The 21,029-nt window shown below is 46.0% G+C and overlaps 1 protein-coding gene across 2 annotated transcripts in view; it reads left to right on the top strand.

Annotated features, from left to right (window-relative positions):
* LOC121575089 (collagen alpha-1(XXI) chain) overlaps positions 1 to 21,029 on the top strand; it is a 117,210-nt gene that overhangs the window by 32,798 nt on the left and 63,383 nt on the right. For both annotated transcript variants that reach the window (XM_041887930.2, XM_041887939.2), the window contains exons 4-5: positions 5,789 to 5,954; positions 6,081 to 6,309. In XM_041887930.2, the coding sequence (XP_041743864.2) occupies positions 5,789 to 5,954; positions 6,081 to 6,309 (395 nt within the window). The remainder of the gene's footprint in view (positions 1 to 5,788; positions 5,955 to 6,080; positions 6,310 to 21,029) is intronic.

The following is a 21,029-nucleotide window of genomic DNA, read 5'->3' on the forward strand; positions in this document are numbered from 1 at the left end:
TTTATAGACATATTCCACCATTCTCACTTGTTTAATCTAGCAAAACCTTATTCAATGGGCAAAAAAAATTACTACCACGCACTCTTCTCTCCATACCCGTTAACATTTTTACATTTTAGTCATTTAGCTGATGCTCCTATCCCGAGCGACCCACAATTAGTGAGCTCATACATTTTTTATACTTATACTAGCCCCCCTTGGGAATCGAACACACAACCCTGGTGTTGCAAGCACCATTCTCCACCAACCGAGCTACAAGAGTCCTGCTATTTAAACCACACACGCTTCAAATCATACATTCAACATCACCAAACCAAATACTCCGTCGTACCCATTCAATCAACACATCAGCAGTGGAATCTACATTCATGAATGCAGATTGTTACTCCATGCCATTGAAATGATAAATAAATTCCACAAATAGCGCCATTACAATGATTTTTCATCTTACCCTCTGATACAAAATGAAGTTCCATCATTTTACTACGTTAGCTCTACCATGATAATTAGTTCACTTGAACCCTATATTGGCTTTGTACTATATTATACATCACATCTAAAACAACATTACTTATGGTCAGTTTATTCCACTATCACATGATCCAACAACGGTATAAACTTAGAAAACCCATATTAATTACTTTTCCACCACGACGTACGTCTACGTTTGGGTGAGCAAGTTTAATACAAACATGACACTCTAATTATGATTTTGTCATTACTATTTCCACATCGTCACAACTCCATATAGAACGTTAGAAACTTATAGATACTCACATCAAATAATCCTTTAGTTACTTTAACAATCCTCATTCAACCCAAATCAGCCTCTCCTTCATTCTCTCAGCGGAACCCAAAAAAAACAGACTGTAATTTCCAAGGACACTGCCGTTCCTGTCCCAGAAAACACAGACTTTCCACTACTCTCTAAAATAACATCAAGCTCTATTTACCCCTTTTAACTACTCTCCTGAGGATATTCATTATCACCTCTATGCTTACCTATCACTATTATTATTTCATGCAATGTTAGTAACATTCAATGTTAGTAATTACACACTTGCATCAAATATCCACTTCTGATAATGTATTAAAATGTTGTTCCTATTTGTCATTTTTGGTGCTATGATTCAATATGTTACTTGTCATTGGCTCCCTCTCCTAGCCATTTTGAGTAATTCATTAAAATATTAATTCAAAAGGGCCTTAAACCCACTCATTCATAATATATATTTTTTTAACCATTATGAATTAAACATCATAATAAAGAATTCCTGCTCTGTTGGGGCCTCGAACCTCACAACTCTGCACTAAGGACTGTAACCTTCAACTATAGGCCTCAAACCTAGACCAAAATACCTGATAGGGCATTTATAACCTTCTATTAAGGATTTTTTAAACTTCAACTGTAGGCCTCGAACCTATTACCAAGGACTTGAACCTCTGATTCTATTTTATAATGTCGTACACTCCATAATCTCGTCATGTTGAGGACTCGAACCTCGCATCTTTCTACGTTCGTCTACCAAAAACATTTATCGCTGAGGACTCGAACCTCGCATCTTTCTACGTTCGTCTACCAAAGACGTTTATCGCTGAGGACTCGAACCTCGCATCTTTCTACGTTTGTCTACCAAAGACGTTTATCGCTTTTCATAATGATACTACACATCTCTCTATTTCATGAATTATTCCATGATGATACAACACATCAGAATACTTATTTCATGAATTATTCCATGATGATACAACACATCAGAATACTTATTTCATGAATTATTCCATGATGATACAACACATCAGAATACTTATTTCATGAATTATTCCATGATGATACAACACATCAGAGCTTCATCTAATTTACTCCTATGATGATACAACACATCAGAGATTCATCTAATTTACTCCTATGATGATACAACACATCAGAGCTTCATCTAATTTACTCATATGATGATACAACACATTAGAGCTTCATCTAATTTACTCCTATGATGATACAACACATCATAGTCTCTCTTTACCAATTTATGCAAATTACTATTAACACACCATGTTTTGAATCATAGCATCATGTAATTGTGCAATTTAATATTCCTCCTTACATCCCTTTACATAATTCAACCCACTCATCGTCCCCCTTTAAAATATTGAATTTTAAAGTTCGTTACAGTTCAGCTTTACCACAGATAAGCAGATTTTGACATAATTCAAAAAATGAAGGTCTGCTTACCTGTTAGTTGAGCTGTAGAATGCATCCCGTTGATGAGTTTCTCGGGTATCAAAGAATCAAGGATGCAAGGATATACTTAGACACTTTGTAGACAGTTAATGCAAATGTTTAATGATTGGTACCGGGTTCGTTACAACAATGACCAGAGCTTTGCCCCTTGGTGTTACGAACTAACTTCAACAAAGAAGACACTCTCTATAGGTAGGTTGCAGTTCTTATATACCCTCTATTACCCTCTTCCTGGCATACATCTGGCAAGTCTCCATGGGAACTCCCTGTCTTTGATGTTCATCAATCTTTACCCCAAGTCCCTATCCTAAACATCAGTAATCTCCTTTGACATAATGGAATGTAGACTTTCTGTCTCCTAACCACTTATCTAGTAACTCTAACCTATTCCCCACGATACTATGACATGAGACCATTATACCATAAAAACATCATATCAGTCCCCATGTGCAGTTGCGAACTGTATTCTGGCTTTTTTATGGAGGATTTGGAGCGGTGGCTTTTTCCTTGCTGAGCGGCCTTTCAGGTTATGTCGATATAGGACTCGTTTTACTGTGGATATAGATACTTTTGTACCTGTTTCCTCCAGCATCTTCACAAGGTCCTTTGCTGTTGTTCTGGGATTGATTTGCACTTTACACACCAAAGTACGTTAATCTCTAGGAGACAGAACGTGTCGCCTTCCTGAGCGGTATGACGGCTGCATGGTCCCATGGTGTTTATACTTGCGTACTATTGTTTGTACAGATGAATGTGGTACCTTCAGGCGTTTGGAAATTGCTCCCAAGGATGAACCAGACTTGTGGAGGTCTACAAAAAAAAATTCTGAGGTCTTGGCTGATTTCTTTTGATTTTCCCATGTTGTCAAGCAAGAGGCACAGCGTTTGAAGGTAGGCCTTGACTCAAATGATGTCAATTAGCCTATCAGAAGCTTCTAAAGCCATGACATCATTTTCTGGAATTTTCCAAGCTGTTTAAAGGCACAGTCAACTTAGTGTATGTAAACTTCTGACCCACTGGAATTGTGATACAGTGAATTATAAGTGAAATAATCTGTCTGTAAACAATTGTTGGATAAATTACTTGTGTCATGCACAAAGTAGATGTCCTAACTGACTTGCCAAAATGATAGTTTGTTAACAAGAAATTTGTGGAGTGGTTGAAAGACGAGTTTTAATGACTCCAACCCTAGTGTATGTAAACTTCCGACTTCAACTGTATAAATATGTGGTTGCTGCTGCGCTTTTTGTGCAGCAGCAACCACAGCCTCCCAGACACTGGTCAGAGAGGTGTACTGTTTTCCTTCACCGTAAATCGACCGGTTAAGAAGGGACCACAAGTTCTCAATAGGGTTTAGGTCAGATGAGGAAGGGGACCATGTCATAATTTTTTCATCATTAAGGCCTTTACTGGCTAGCCACGCAGTGGAGTACTTCGATGCATGCAATGGAGAATTGTCCTGCATAAAAATCATGGTCTTCTTGAAAGATGCAGACTTTTTCCTGTACCACTGCTTGAAGAAAGTGTCTTCTAAAAACTGGCAGTATGTTTGGGAGTTGAGTTTGTGTCCATCTTCAACCCGAAAAGGTCAAACTAGCTCATCTTTAATAATACCAGCCCATACCAGTACCCCAACTCCACCTTGCTGGCGTCTGAGTCGAAGTGGAGCTCGTGCCCGTTAATGATCCAGCCACGGGCCCATCCATCTGTTCTGTCAAGAGTCACTCTCATCACATCAGTCCAGAAAACCTTTGAAAAATCTGTCTTCAGATATTTCTTGGCCCAGTCTTGACGTTTCAACTTATGTGTCTTGTTCAGTGGTGGTCGGGTTTCAGCCTTCCTTACCTTGGCCTTGTCTCTGAGCACTGAACACCTTGTACTTCTGGGCACTCCAGGTAGGTTGCAGTTCTGGAATATGACAGCACTGGAGGATAATGGGTTCCTGGTAGCTTCACGTTTGATTCTTCTCAAACCTTTGGCAGTTAATTTACATATTTTTTTCTCAACACGGTTCTTGCAACCCTGTTGACTATTTGCAACAAAACGTTTGATGGTTCTGTGATCACGCCCCAATATCTTAGCAATTTCAAGAGTGCTGCATCCCTCTGAAATAACTTTTAAAATGTTTGACTTTTCAGAGTCAGTTAAATCTATATTTTGGCCCATTTTGCCTGAGGAAAAGAAGCTGCCTAATAATTATACACACCTTGATATAGGGTGTTGATCTCCTTAGGCCACACCTCCCTCATTACACAAATACACATCACCTGATACACTTAAATCCAATAAGCATTCCAACTTATACAGCTTGGAGTTGGGAAATATGCATAATAATGATGATATGGTCAAAATACTGACTTGCCTAATAATTGTGCTGTACCAGCCAAAAGTTTGGACACACCTATTAATTCAAGGGTTTTCTTTATTATTACTATTTTCTACATTGTAGAGTAATAGTGAAGATGTCAAAACTATGAAATAACACATATGGAATCATGTAGTGACAAAAAAAGTGTCAAACATATCGAAATCTATTTTATATTTTATATTCTTCAAAGTAGCCACCCTTTGCCTTGATGACAGCTTTGCACACTCTTGGCATTCTCTCAACCAGCTTCATGAGGTAGTCACCTGGAATGCACTTAAATTAACAGGTGTGCCTTGTTAAAAGTTAATTTGTGGAATTTCTTTCCTTCGTAGTGCATTTGAGCCAATCAGTTGTGCTGTGACAAGGTAGGGTTGGTATACAGAAGATATCCCTATTTGGTAAAAGACCAAGTCCATATTATGGCAAGAACAGCTCAAATAAGCAAAGACAAACGACAGTCCATCATTACTCTAAGACATGAAGGTCAGTCAATACGGAACATTTCAAGAACTTCGAAAGTTTCTTCAAGTTTACTTTGAATAGAATTTTGGAGGTCAAGGGAGTTTTTAACAATGGAACCTTTAGAATGTTGAAGAAATCCCATTTAAGTGGATGAGGTTTTTTAAGAAGGACAAAAACGTTTTATACTTTAAAAAGTATAAATGTTATCCAAAAGTTGTACAATAGCATACTATTCCAGACAGTCTACACATTTGAACGTTTGAATGGCGTTTTTAGCTTAGACGGTGTAAGAGGAGTAGCGTTCTAAATAATAAATATATTTAAAGTGGGCACTTTTGCTTTCGCAAGTTTCATTAATAATTAAGATGAGTGTTTAGGGTATGGGTGTAATGGTCAAATTCTGTCCGTTTTTTCCAATCAGAGGGATGTTCTTTAGCCAGACTGCCTATTTGCTAAATATAGGCAGTGTTCCATGCCAATGTATTTTATTACAACACATTTTTACACTTCGGCGTCCAGGCCAAATGAAATAAATTATTGCGTTCCATGGATTTAACTCTAAATGAACATACAGCCCAACCTGAGCAAAGTACAGTATGGTGGTACTTCTATGAAAATGTGTTTGTGGTGTTCAACCAGCCACACAAAAAAACTCACTCTGCCATGTTCTATTTCTTTACAATTCATTCAACACTCTCTTATTCGCTTCATTACAGAGACTGTTTGTCCAAGCAGAATCCCAGTCGATAACGGTGATGTGAAGGGCTTCGATATTCTACGGTATCTGGATTTGGCCAAAAAAGTAAAAAAAACTCAAGGGTCTTTTTATGGCGCCAAGGCCTTTCAGGTGACATCTCGTGTTGACCTGAGTGAAAGCACAAAGTAAGCTTAAAACATCATGCCATGTCTGTATTGCCAAGCCTACTATAAATATCTGGTACACATCACTCTGGTTGTTTCATAGTGATGTGATGTGATTGACTGATTGTTTTATTTTTTGGCCCACAGAAACTTGTTTCCAGATGGCCTGCCTCCCTCCTATGTCTTTGTGTCCACACTAAGGTACAAGGGGTCTCTGCTCAGGGAGGAGTGGGACCTTTGGAGGATACAGACCAATGATGGGAAACCACAAATGGCAGTCACACTAAATGGATTTGAACGCAATATCATTTTCACCACAACCAGTGTAGCACCAAGTGGTACTCAGAAAGTGGTCTTCCAACAAGGACCAGCCAAGGTATGTGAACACCATGAGTGATTGGCTTCCAAATCACCAAAACAGACACATGACATGATAGTACTTTACCAAGGCTCAATGAAAAAGGATAAGAGAAACAAAAATAGTCTGGCTAAGTCATTCATTAATTTCTCATCAGAACTGGCAATCATCATGAAAATCTCTAAGGCAGATGTATAATCTCTATAGTCCATAAAACACAGAGAGGGCTCATAGAAAAGTTATCACTGTGAAAGGGTTTATTATTGCATAGAGTAATTATATTACTATTAGAATACATTATACTAATGAGATGACAGCAAACTACAGTGGGGAAAAAAAGTATTTAGTCAGCCACCAATTGTGCAAATTATGGTGGAAAATAAGTATTTGGTCAATAACAAAAGTTTCTCAATACTGTGTTATATACCCTTTGTTGGCAATGACACAGGTCAAACGTTTTCTGTAAGTCTTCACAAGGTTTTCACACACTGTTGCTGATATTTTGGCCCATTCCTCCATGCAGATCTCCTCTAGAGCAGTGATGTTTTGGGGCTGTCGCTGGGCAACACAGACTTTCAACTCCCTCCAAAGATTTTCTATGGGGTTGAGATCTGGAGACTGGCTAGGCCACTCCAGGACCTTGAAATGCTTCTTACGAAGCCACTCCTTCGTTACCCGGGCGGTGTGTTTGGGATCATTGTCATGCTGAAAGACCCAGCCACGTTTCATCTTCAATGCCCTTGCTGATGGAAGGAGGTTTTCACTCAAAATCTCACGATACATGGCCCCATTCATTCTTTCCTTTACACGGATCAGTCGCCCTGGTCCCTTTGCAGAAAAACAGCCCCAAAGCATGATGTTTCCACCCCCATGCTTCACAGTAGGTATGGTGTTCTTTGGATGCAACTCAGCATTCTTTGTCCTCCAAACACGACGAGTTGAGTTTTTACCAAAAAAGTTATATTTTGGTTTCATCTGACCATATGACATTCTCCCAATCCTCTTCTGGATCATCCAAATGCACTCTAGCAAACTTCAGACGGGCCTGGACATGTACTGGCTTAAGCAGGTGGACACGTCTGGCACTGCAGGATTTGAGTCCCTGGCGGCGTAGTGTGTTACTGATGGTAGGCTTTGTTACTTTGGTCCCAGCTCTCTGCAGGTCATTCACTAGGTCCCCCCTTGTGGTTCTGGGATTTTTGCTCACCGTTCTTGTGATCATTTTGACCCCACGGGGTGAGATCTTGCGTGGAGCCCCAGATCGAGGGAGATTATCAGTGGTCTTGTATGTCTTCCATTTCCTAATAATTGCTCCCACAGTTGATTTCTTCAAACCAAGCTGCTTACCTATTGCAGATTCAGTCTTCCCAGCCTGGTGCAGGTCTACAGTTTTGTTTCTGGTGTCCTTTGACAGCTCTTTGGTCTTGGCCATAGTGGAGTTTGGAGTGTGACTGTTTGAGGTTGTGGACAGGTGTCTTTTATACTGATAACAAGTTCAAACAGGTGCCATTAATACAGGTAACGAGTGGAGGACAGAGGAGCCTCTTAAAGAAGAAGTTACAGGTCTGTGAGAGCCAGAAATCTTGCTTGTTTGTAGGTGACCAAATACTTATTTTCCACCATAATTTGCAAATAAATTCATTAAAAATCCTACAATGTGATTTTCTGGAGAAAAAAAATCTCAATTTGTCTGTCATAGTTGACGTGTACCTATGATGAAAATTACAGGCCTCTCTCATCTTTTTAAGTGGGAGAACTTGCACAATTGGTGGCTGACTAAATACTTTTTCCCCCCACTGTACATTGGTGTTATATTCCAATGAAGCATTTTCAAGAAAACGACTAACTTGCATGACTATCTGAGGATAGGGAGGTGGGGGGATTGAAGACATGAGGAGAATGGAATGTAGAGAATTTAAATAATAATGTTTGAATATGGTCAGATGATCACACTTCCTAGAGAGCAGTCACCATTTCAGACTATTTGAAATCATCCAAAGTTTTCCTACTGGCCATGTGCTAGCCGAGGCCTACTTTACAATGGCTTCCTGACATGCCTGAGCCAACACAATCTCACACTCAATTCATGCAAATATGTGCAGATTTCGTGTGTTTTTTTGTGGCTTAATTCGTTTGAAAATACACACATTTTTGTGCGACTTCATTCTTAGGAAAATACACACATTTTTGTGCGACTTCATTCATAGGAAGATCCATTTTTGGTGGGCAAACTTCGGAACAATCTTTTGAAAGTTATTGGAGCAATGCATTTTGGGCAATGATGTTCTACATTGCCTTTTTTTGTGTCCCACATTTATTTATATAAAAAGACAAACGTGTTAACAACCCAATATTGTTAATCAACCAGGATGTCACCGAATTTTTTATTTTTTTTTATTAATGCCAATGCTGTTTTCTATGCTTGTTTTCGCTTAATACTTTGGGATACTGGTGCTATGTCGAATTTTATGAGGGTTTCCAGATTGGAGTGAAAAGCTGTATTTGTCTGGGTTTTTTTTTTTTTTTTTGGGGGATTATCGATTAAGGTATTTTATTGGGGAATGGGAATACATTTTCATGATGGGAAATTAATTAATCAATAAATGTGGGGAAAAAGAAGACCTGCAAAGAAAATCTGTTTGGTTTCAATTCCGCTGGTGCAACTGCATGGAATTTGCAACTATAATGAGTCTGGACTATGATCAATTAAGCAATATCAATGCAGTTAAACAGGTTAATGTAATATAATGAATTATGTTGGCTTACACTTATAGCACTTCCAAGGCCATGTTACATACTTAGGTTATTGTAACAAGGCATATGAAAGCATTGTAGGCCTACTGCCTCTGCCCAGAGGCCTACTAGGCTTTAATGGCAACGGCCGTTAGAGCTCACTTTGCCACGTATGAGCCCTGGTTAGAGTCCCTGTTGCAGCTTTCACTTTCTTCCACTACATTGGTGGCAGCGTTGGGATCACGTCCAGCTCACGTCGATTTATGTGATCTAGTGGTGGGAAGCATTCTGTTTTTCAACGTTGTGTTGGGTATAATTACATTGATATAGCTAGTGTTGGGTGTAATTACGTTGATATATCTAGTGAACAATGGATAAGCAACAATGGGCGTGACGGATAGAAGTAGTCACTACAGGTGTGATCAAGCCTTACATCAAAGTTGCCTGAAGCTGAGTGGAAGGTGCTATGCCCTGACCAGTTATTCAGAAAAAAATACTCTGTGACTGTCTAATTTACATAAATTAACATACCAGTGTGGACCCAAAACAAACACATTCTACACATTTACAAACTACCTGTTTAAAGTGTTATTATAACCATGCTGTTCTTTTTTTTACTGAAGCTTATATATCAAATAACCTGACAATGATCCACATGATATGGGTAGACAGATAATGTAAGTGTGTTATGCAGCAAAACACAACTATCCTTTTTTTAGGATGCAACCAGTAATATGAATCACTGTTCATCCATCCTGTTCTGATCTAATGAGATGGATGTAGGATTTTCTACAGCCTAGAAACGAGGCCTTTCCCAGTCATGAAGGACGAAGTTAGGCCCCATAGGTTGTAAATAAACCCTTTTAAATGTGATATAACTTGTATCCTTATTATAGGGCTGTGAAACCCATAGCCGAATGGCTTCAGACTGAGTATTTCTCACTGGAAAATGCTGCTGACATTAAACATACCGTCGGAAAGTATTCAGAACCTTTTACTTTTTCCAAATTTTGTTAGGTTACAGCCTTATTCTAAAATTGATTAAATTGTTTTTCCCCCTCAACAAAGCAAAAACAGGATTTTAGACATTTTTGCTAATTTATTAAAAATAATAAACTGAAAAATTACATTTACATAAGTATTCAGACCCTTTACTCAGTACTTTGTTGAAGCACCTTTGGCAGCGATTACAGCCTTGAGTCTTCTTGGGTATGACGCTACAAGCTTGGCACACCTGTATTTGGGGAGTTCCCCATTCTTCTCTGCAGATCCTCACAAGCTCTGTCTGGTTGGATGGGGAGCGTTGCTGCACAGCTATTTTCAAGACTCTCCAGAGATGTTAGATCGGGTTCAAGTACGGGCTCTGGCTGGGCGCTCAAGGATATTCAGAGACTTGTCCTGAAGCTACTCCTGCGTTGTCTTGGCTGTGTGCTTAGGGTTGTTGTCCTGTTGGAAGGTGAACCTTTGCCCCAGTCTGAGGTCCTGAGCGCTCTGGAGCAGGTTTTCATCAAGGACCTCTCTGTACTTTGCTCCGTTCATCTTTGCCTCGATCCTGACTCCCAGTCCCTGCCGCTGAAAAACATCCCCACAGCATGATACTGCCACCACCATGCTTCACCGTAGGGATGGTGCCAGGGTTCTTCCAGAAGTGACGCTCCGCATTCAGGCCAAAGTGTTCAGTCTTGGTTTCCTCAGACCAGAGAATCTTGTTTCTCATGCTCTGAGAGTCTTTAGGTGCCTTTTAGCAAACTCCAAGCGGGCTGTCAAGTGCCTTTTACTGAGGAGTGGCTTCCGTCTGGCCACTCTACCATAAAGGCCTGTTTGGTGGAGTGCTGCAGAGATGGTTGTCCTTCTGGAAGGTTCTCCCATCTCCACAGAGGAACTCTAGAGCTCTGTCAGAGTGACCATCGGGTTCTTGGTCACCTCCCTGACCAAGGCCCTTCTCCCCCGATTGCTCAGTTTGGCTGGGCGGCCAGCTCTAGGAAGAGTCTTTGTGGTTCCAAACTACTTCTATTTAAGAATGATGGAGGCCACTGTGTTCTTGGGGATCTTCAATGCTGCTGACATTTTTTGGTACCCTTCCCCAAATCTGTGCCTCAACACAATCCTGTTTCAGAGCTTTACGGACCATTCCTTCAACCTCATGGCTTGGTTTTTGCTCTGACATGCACTGTCAAATATGGGACCTTATGTAGACAGATGTGTGCCTTTCCAAATAATGTCCAATCAATAGAATTTACCACATGTGGACTCCAATCAAGTTGTAGAAACATCTCAAGGATGATCAATGGAAACAGGATACACCTGAGCTCAATTTCGAGCCTCATAGCAAAGGTCTGAATACTTATGTAAGTAAGGTATTTGTGTTTTTTATAAATTTGCAAAAATATATAAAAACCTGTTTTCGCTTTGTCATTATGGGGTATTGTGTGTATATTGCTGAGGATTTATTTAATTTAATTTAATCCATTTTAGAATAAGGCTGTAACAAAATGTGGAAAAAGTCAACGGGTCTGAATACTTTCCGAAGGCACTGTAGCTTAGGGTTAGGATATTTAATTCATTTCAGACTCTCCTACACCACTATTCCCAACATCTTAGGTTGTAAATAAACCCTTTTTAAGGTGATATAACTTGTATCCTTATTATAGGGCTGTGAAATCCATAGCCGAATGGCTTCAGACTGAGCATTTCTCACTGGAAATTGCTGCTGACATTGAACATGTCATGAGCACTCTCTCTCCCTGGTAGCAACATTAATTGCATTCAATTATCTTCCACTCTGCTCACCTCCCTCTCTCTACTCAGCCTAACTAGCTCCACCTGCCCTGCTCTGCTCTTGTTACCTGGCCAGCTGCACTGCATTTCCCACTCACCATCCTCACCTTGCCTCACTCTGTTCTAATTACTCTGCCAGCTGAACTGCATTTCCCCACTACCTCTCCCAGTATATCAAGCCCTGGTTTTCAGCCAAGCCCTGTCAGATCGTCTTCAAACCCGGACCAGTAACCTGCCTGTCTGCGCTCTGACTCCTGTTTGTGATACCGATCCTTTCTTGACTGCCTCCTTGTTCTACTGCCCCGTCTATCCCAACCTGCCTTCTGGACCTCGACTACTCTCCGATCTTCAGCCCCTCCGGTAACTCGTTTCTGCCTTCTGTCTCCCACCACGATATTTGCCCAGCCCTGATCTGTACTTCTGCCTGCCATTCATATTGCTGTTGTGTGTGTGTGTTCCCCAGGTCTCCGACCACCAGAGGAGCGTGCCCAGACGTTTCACCACCCTCAGCCCGATACGCCGCTCCATCACTGGGGAACACACACACTAAGCCCTTGGACTGGACACCCCCGGACATTTGGTGACCCCCGGAGCACAGGTACCCACAGGAGGACCCTGAAAGACCCCTGACACCCCTGGGACTCCTCTTCCCGCCTGTAACCTTGAATAAAGAACTCTGAATTTGAACTTGCGCTCTTGGGTCCTCTTCTGTCCGTGACAGAACGATCTGACCACGATGGACCCAGCGCACTCCCTGACCACGATGGAGGAAGAGCCAGAGAGGACTGCCCTACAGCGACTGGAACGCTCTGAGGGAGACATAAATCGGATGGCTGGCGACATCGCTTCCCTTCTCCAGCTATTCAACCAGCAGCAACAACAGTTCCAACTGCAGCAACAACAGCTAGCCCAAGCCCTGCAACTACTCTCAAGCCCGGCTACTCCACCTGCACCCCCCTGGTCCTTTTGTTCCTGTACCACCGATACTCCTTCATCCCTCCGCTGGAGGTCCCAATGCTGCAGGCCCGGCAGTGCTGCCACCAGATCCCCACGCTCCTGAACCAAGGATTGGGAACCCGAAACGTTTTGATGGCAACCAGAAGCAAGTAAGACCATTCTTGAGCAGCTGCCGAATCCAGTTTGCACTACAGCCCAGGACTTTCTCAACAGAGGGAGCCAAGGTGGGGTATGTCATCACACATCTCACCGGTCGAGCTCGGTTGTGGGGAACGGGCGGCGAATTCGACCGGCAAACCCCAGCCTGTGCCTCCTTCAGTGCCTTTGAGGAGGAGATGTTAAAGGTCTTTGACCTAGGCTCGCCAACAGCCGAGCGTCACAAGCTCTGCTCACCATCCGTCAGGGCAATCGGACAGTGGCAGACTTCTCCATTGACTTTCGTACCCTGGCCAGTCAAAGCTCGTTTAACCCAGAGGCACTGGTGCAAGCCTTCCTCCATAGCCTGGCGGACTATATCAAGGACGAGCTTGTTTCCCATGACCCGCCCTCAACGCTTGATGCCGCCATTGACCTTGCCGTTCGCATTGACCGCCGTATACAGACCCGGAGGAGGGAGAAGGGGCCGTCTCAGTCAACCTGCCATCCGTACTCGGGTCGATACCGCTTCTGTCCAGCCCCTGCCTGTCAAGTCCCATAGCCAACTCAATCAGCCTGAGCCCATGGAGATTGGCCGTGCCTCTCTGACTCCCGAGGAGCGTCGGCGCCGTCTAAGCTCCAACCTTTGCCTCTACTGTGGTGGCGAGAATCACCGTGTCGCTACTTGTCCGGCAAAAGCCGCAGCTCACCAGGTGTAGGGGAGATCCGGGTGAGCTCAACAAGCCTTCAGTCTCCCTCCATCCGAAAGACCCTGCTTCATCTCCGCCTTCAGCTTTCTGACAAGACTCATACATTGGCCGCCCTTGTGGATTCCGGGCCGAAGCAAACATCATGGACCCTGAGCTTGCACAGCAACTGGGCGTGAACCATCATCAACTGACACAACCCATTCCTGCACGAGCCCTGGATGGGCATCATCTTGGCACTGTCACTCATATCTCCGCCCCTGTGACAATCCTGCTGTCAGGAAACCACCAGGAGTCCATCCAGTTTCACCTCCTACACTCACCTGGCCAACCACTCATTCTTGGATACCCGTGGCTCCGTCAGCACAACCCCCACATCGACTGGGAGACAGGAACAGTCCGTGAGTGGGGAAGGAGTTGTCACCAGACCTGTTTAAGGGGGGCCACCCTGCCCGTTCACCGGGAAGGATCTAGCGCTACCTCCGACATATCCAATGTTCCGGCCTGTTACCACAGCCTGAAAGAGGTGTTCAACAAATCCAAGGCGACATCTCTACCCCCACACAGACCCTATGACTGCGCGATTGATCTCCTGCCTGGCACAGCACCTCCCAAGGGTCGTCTGTATTCACTGTCAGCCCCGGAAAGAAAGGCCATGGAGGACTACATTAATGACTCTCTTGCCTCCGGGATAATTAGGACCGTCGTCTTCCCCCGCAGGAGCGGGATTCTTCTTTGTCGGCAAGAAGGACGGTTCTCTTCGTCCATGCATAGATTACCGGGGTCTGAACGACATCACGGTTAAGAATCGCTACCCACTGCCCTTACTTTCGTCTGCCTTCGAACTGCTGCAGGGAGCCACTGTATTCACTAAGCTGGACCTTCGCAATGCCTACCATCTGGTGCGGATGAGGGAGGGAGACGAATGGAAGACAGCGTTCAACACACCAACCGGCCACTATGAATATCTCGTCATGCCCTTCGGCCTCACCAATGCCCCAGCAGTTTTTCAAGCCCTAGTGAATGATATCCTCAGGGACATGCTAAATACGTTCGTATTTGTGTACCTTGACGATATTTTAATATTCTCAAAGACTCTGTCAGAACACACGCACCACGTCCGGTTGGTCCTGCGCCGCCTGCTGGAGAACTCTCTTTTCGTGAAGGCAGAGAAGTGCGAGTTCCATGCCAAGACCGTTTCATTCCTGGGGTATGTGGTGACCGAGGGCAGCATTCAGATGGATCTCACGAAGGTGTCGGCTGTCACTTCCTGGCCAGTTCCTGAGTCTCGGAAGAAGTTGCAACAGTTCCTGGGCTTTGCCAACTTTTATAGGAGATTCATCAGAAACTATAGCACAGTGGCTGCACCCCTCACGGCGCTAACCAGCACTAAACAACCGTACCAATGGACATCAGCTGCTGATAAGGCCTTCAATATCCTCAAGACATGTTTCACTTCTGCTCCCATCCTCCAGATGCCAGATGCAGCAAGGCAGTTTGTGGTGGAGGTAGATGCTTCGGACGTGGGAGTGGGTGCAGTGCTTTCTCAAAGAGCAGCTGAGGATGGCAAGATGCACCCCTGTGCCTTCTACTCCCGTCGGCTAACCCCTGCCGAATGCAACTACGACATTGGGAACCGCGAGCTGTTGGCTGTCAAGCTCGCCCTTGAAGAATGGCGGCACTGGTTAGAGGGGTCAAAGGAACCATTCGTAGTGTGGACAGACCACAAGAACCTGGAGTATATCCAAACAGCCAGGAGGCTGAACTCCCGTCAACAGCGGTGGTCTCTGTTCTTTACGCGCTTCAATTTCACGCTCTCCTACCGCCCGGGATCTCGCAACATCAAACCTGATGCTCTTTCCCCGGATGTTTCAGAAGGACGAGACCACCGCCATGACAGCTCCCATTCTTCCCAGCCACTTGGTCGTAGCGGCCCTCACCTGGGAGATCGAGAAGCAGGTCATGGAGGCTCTTCGGGACCAGCCAGGTCCAAGCACCAGCGCCCCCAACCGTCTGTTTGTTCCAGCAAATCTCAGGTCACCTGTGATTCAGTGGGGGCACGAATCCCGTCTGGCCTGTCATCCCGGCATCACTCGCACCCTTCATCTGGTCCGCCAGCGGTTCTGGTGGCGGGGGATGAGACGGGATGTCCGAGAATTCATCCGAGCTTGTCCCACTTGTAACCGAAACAAGACTCCCAACCAGCCTCCTGCTGGGTTGCTGCAACCCCTACTCATACCCAAGAGGCCCTGGTCCCACGTTTCACTGGACTTTGTTACGGGCCTTCCGCCCTCTGACGGACACACAGTCATCCTTACCATTGTTGACCGCTTTAGTAAGATGACCCACTTCGTGCCCCTTCCCAAACTACCCTCTGCTAAAGAGACCTCCCAGGTGGTCCTGGAACATGTGTTTCGTATCCATGGCCTACCCCAGGATATAGTGTCAGACCGGGGCCCGCAATTCTCAGCAACCTTTTGGAAGGAGTTCTGTCATCTCCTTGGGGCCACCGCCAGCCTATCGTCTGGATTCCACCCGCAGTCAAACGGCCAGACTGAACGCATGAACCAGGAGCTGGAGAAGGCACTGAGGTGTGTGGCTTCCCAAAATCCCCGGGCCTGGGCTCAACACCTGCTCTGGGTGGAATATGCCCATAATTCACTCACCAGTTCCTCCACCGGGCTCTCCCCCTTTCAGTGTGTCTACGGGTATCAACCTCCACTGTTTGCCAGCCAGGAGGCGGATGCCACCTGTCCGTCTGCTCTTGCGTATGCCCGCCGCTGCCGCCGCACTTGGGCCCAGGCTCGCACTGTGCTCCTGAAGTCTGGAACCAGCTACGCCGTCGGTGCCAACCGACGGAGGACCCCAGCACCTACTTACCGGGTTGGTCAGAAGGTCTGGCTGTCTGCCCGGGATCTGCCGCTGCGGGTTGTATCACGAAAGCTGGCCCCTCGCTTCATTGGTCCTTTTCCTGTGCAGAAAGTCATCAGTCCAACGGCGGTCCGACTTCAGTTGCCCGCTTCCATGCGGGTCCACCCCACCTTCCACGTCTCCAAGGTCAAGCCGGTCCATGAAAGTCCCCTGGTCCCTGCAGCTCCGGCGCCACCTCCTCCGCGCCTCGTAGATGGCGGTCCTGTCTTCACCGTCCGGCGGCTGCTCCGCTCTAGGCGAAGGGGTAGGGGTCTCCAGTACCTCGTTGATTGGGAGGGATATGGTCCAGAGGAGAGGACCTGGATCCCGGCCAGGAGGATAGTGGACCGGACCCTTATCACTGACTTCCACCGACTACATCCTGATCAGCCTGCAATCCGTAGGGGCCGTCCAAGAGGGGTTCCTAGCCGTCCGGCCCGCCCTGCTCCTGTCTCAGTGCCTGTCCTGTCTCCCGACCGTGACCCTCCAGCTCCTTCTGAGGATGAGGAGATTCACTCGGACCGCTCGGAGGAGTTCTGACCCGCCGCCTGCTCCCCTCCACCCTCCCGGCATGATGTTGTTCTTGGGACTTCTGGGGCCGTCCCTTGGAGGGGGGGGTCCTGTCATGAGCACTCTCTCTCCCTGGTAGCAACATTAATTGCATTCAATTATCTTCCACTCTGCTCACCTCCCTCTCTCTACTCAGCCTAACTAGCTCCACCTGCCCTGCTCTGCTCTTGTTACCTGGCCAGCTGCACTGCATTTCCCACTCACCATCCTCACCTTGCCTCACTCTGTTCTAATTACTCTGCCAGCTGAACTGCATTTCCCCACTACCTCTCCCAGTATATCAAGCCCTGGTTTTCAGCCAAGCCCTGTCAGATCGTCTTCAAACCCGGACCAGTAACCTGCCTGTCTGCGCTCTGACTCCTGTTTGTGATACCGATCCTTTCTTGACTGCCTCCTTGTTCTACTGCCCCGTCTATCCCAACCTGCCTTCTGGACCTCGACTACTCTCCGATCTTCAGCCCCTCCGGTAACTCGTTTCTGCCTTCTGTCTCCCACCACGATATTTGCCCAGCCCTGATCTGTACTTCTGCCTGCCATTCATATTGCTGTTGTGTGTGTGTGTTCCCCCAGGTCTCCGACCACCAGATGAGCGTGCCCAGACGTTTCACCACCCTCAGCCCGATACGCCGCTCCATCACTGGGGAACACACACACTAAGCACTTGGACTGGACACCCCCGGACATTTGGTGACCCCCGGAGCACAGGTACCCACAGGAGGACCCTGAAAGACCCCTGACACCCCTGGGACTCCTCTTCCCGCCTGTAACCTTGAATAAAGAACTCTGAATTTGAACTTGCGCTCTTGGGTCCTCTTCTGTCCGTGACAGAACATAGCTTAGAGTTAGTGTATTTAATTCATTTCAGACTCTCCTATGCCGCTATTCCCAAGATCTTATACCCCATAGGTTGTAAATAAACCCTTTTTAAGGTGATATACCTTGTATCATTATTATAGGGCTGTGAAACCCATAGTCGAATAGCTTCAGACTGAGCATTTATCACCATTCATTTATGGAGAGCATTTTCCATTTTATAACAGGTAGCGTCTATTTATTTACAGTAGTGTGTTGATTCATTATTGCTTTCTTCAGTGGAAATACAGAATATGTATAAAAATGGCAAATATACCAAAAGCTAAATCAAGCAGATTTACGACTATTTAACCATGTTAATCATTACTGAAACATGCAAACTACAAACATATAACTAGTTAAAGATCGTTTGTGTGTATTTTAGTGTGTATTATCATTTCCCGTCATAAAAATGTATCCCCATTCCCCAATCAAATACCCCCCCCCCACACACACACAAAACCAAGTACTGTATTTTTTCTCCAATCTGGTAACCCTCATTACATTTACATTTACGTCATTTAGCAGACGCTCTTATCCAGAGCGACTTACAAATAGGTGCATTCACCTTATAGCCAGTGGGATAACCACTTTACAAATGTTTTAATTAAAAAAATTGGGGTAAGGGGGGGTAGAAGGATTACTTTATCCTATCCCAGGTATTCCTTAAAGAGGTGGGGTTTCAAATGTCTCCGGAAGGTGGTGAGTGACTCCGCTGTGCTGGCGTCGTGAGGGAGCTTGTTCCACCATTGGGGTGCCAGAGCAGCGAACAGTTTTGACTGGGCTGAGCGGGAACTATGCTTCCGCAGAGGTAGGGGAGCCAGCAGGCCAGAGGTGGATGAACGCAATGCCCTCGTTTGGGTGTAGGGACTGATCAGAGCCTGAAGGTACGGAGGTGCCGTTCCCCTCACAGCTCCGTAGGCAAGCACCATGGTCTTGTAGCAGATGTGAGCTTCAACTGGAAGCCAGTGGAGTGTGCGGAGGAGCGGGGTGACGTGAGAGAACTTAGGAAGGTTGAACACCAGACGGGCTGCGGCATTCTGGATGAGTTGTAGGGGTTTAATGGCACAGGCAGGGAGCCCAGCCAACAGCGAGTTGCAGTAATCCAGACGGGAGATGACAAGTGCCTGGATTAGGACCTGTGCCGCTTCCTGTGTAAGGCAGGGTCGTACTCTCCGAATGTTGTAGAGCATGAACCTACAGGATCGGGTCACCGCCTTGATGTTAGCGGAGAACGACAGGGTGTTGTCCAGGGTCACGCCAAGGCTCTTCGCACTCTGGGAGGAGGACACAACGGAGTTGTCAACCGTGATGGCGAGATCATGGAACAGGCAGTCCTTCCCCGGGAGGAAGAGCAGCTCCGTCTTGCCAAGGTTCAGCTTGAGGTGGTGATCCGTCATCCATACTGATATGTCTGCCAGACATGCAGAGATGCGATTCGCCACCTGGTTATCAGAAGGGGGAAAGGAGAAGATTAGTTGTGTGTCGTCAGCGTAGCAATGATAGGAGAGGCCATGTGAGGATATGACAGAGCCAAGTGACTTGGTGTATAGCGAGAATAGGAGAGGGCCTAGAACTGAGCCCTGGGGGACACCAGTGGTGAGAGCACGTGGTGCGGAGACAGCTTCTCGCCACGCCACTTGGTAGGAGCGACCGGTTAGGTAGGACGCAATCCAAGAGTGAGCCGCGCCGGAGATGCCCAGCTCGGAGAGGGTGGAGAGGAGGATCTGATGGTTCACAGTATCAAAGGCAGCAGACAGGTCTAGAAGGACAAGAGCAGAGGAGAGAGAGTTAGCTTTAGAAGTGCGGAGAGCCTCCGTGACACAGAGAAGAGCAGTCTCAGTTGAATGACCAGTCTTGAAACCTGACTGGTTTGGATCAAGAAGGTCATTCTGAGAGAGATAGCAAGAGAGTTGGCTAAAGACGGCACGCTCAATAGTTTTGGAGAGAAAAGAGAGAAGGGATACTGGTCTGTAGTTGTTGACATCAGAGGGATCGAGTGTTGGTTTTTTGAGAAGCGGTGCAACTCTCGCTCTCTTGAAGACGGAAGGGACATAGCCAGCGGTCAAGGATGAGTTGATCAGCGAGGTGAGGTAAGGGAGAAGGTCACCGGAGATGGTCTGGAGAAGAGAGGAGGGGATAGGGTCAAGCGGGCAGGTTGTTGGGCGGCCTGCCGTCACAAGTCGCAAGATTTTATCTGGAGAGAGAGGGGAGAAAGAAGTCAAAGCATAGGGTAGGGCAGTGTGAGCAGGACCAGCAGTGTCATTTGACTTAACAAACGAGGATCGGATGTCGTCAACCTTCTTTTCAAAATGGTTGACGAAGTCATCCACAGAGAGGGAGGATGGGGGGGAGGATTCAGCAGGGAGGAGAATGTGGCAAAGAGCTTCCTAGGGTTAGAGGCAGATGCTTGGAATTTAGAGTGGTAGAAAGTGGCCTTAGCAGCAGAAACAGATGAAGAAAATGTAGAGAGGAGGGAGTGAAAAGATGCCAGGTCCGCAGTGAGTCTAGTTTTCTTCCATTTCCGCTCGGCTGCCCGGAGCTCTGTTCTGTGAGCTCGCAATGAGTCATCAAGCCACGGAGCTGGAGGGGTGGACCGAGCCGGCCGGGAGGATAGGGGACATAGAGAGTCAAAGGATGCAGAAAGGGAGGAGAGGAGGGTTGAGGAGGCAAAATCGGGAGATTGGAGGGAGAAGGATTGAGCAGAGGGAAGAGATGATAGGATGGAAGAGGAGAGAGTAGCGGGAGAGAGAGAGCGAAGGTTGCGACGGCGCATTACCATCTGTGTAGGGGCAGAGTGAGTAGTGTTGGAGGAGAGGGAGACAGAAAAGGATACAAAGTAGTGGTCGGAGACTTGGAGGGGAGTTGCAGTGAGATTAGTAGAACAACAGCATCTAGTAAAGATGAGGTCAAGCGTATTGCCTGCCTTGTGAGTAGGGGGGGGCGTTGAGAGGGTGAGGTCAAAAGAGGAGAGGAGTGGAAAGAAGGAGGCAGAGAGAAATGAGTCAAATGTAGACGTAGGGAGGTTGAAATCCCCCAGAACTGTGAGGGGTGAGCCATCCTCAGGAAAGGAACTTATCAAGGCATCAAGCTCAT

Source organism: Coregonus clupeaformis, chromosome 1 (assembly GCF_020615455.1).
Source record: "Coregonus clupeaformis isolate EN_2021a chromosome 1, ASM2061545v1, whole genome shotgun sequence".
In the NCBI taxonomy this organism is placed as follows: domain Eukaryota; kingdom Metazoa; phylum Chordata; class Actinopteri; order Salmoniformes; family Salmonidae; genus Coregonus; species Coregonus clupeaformis.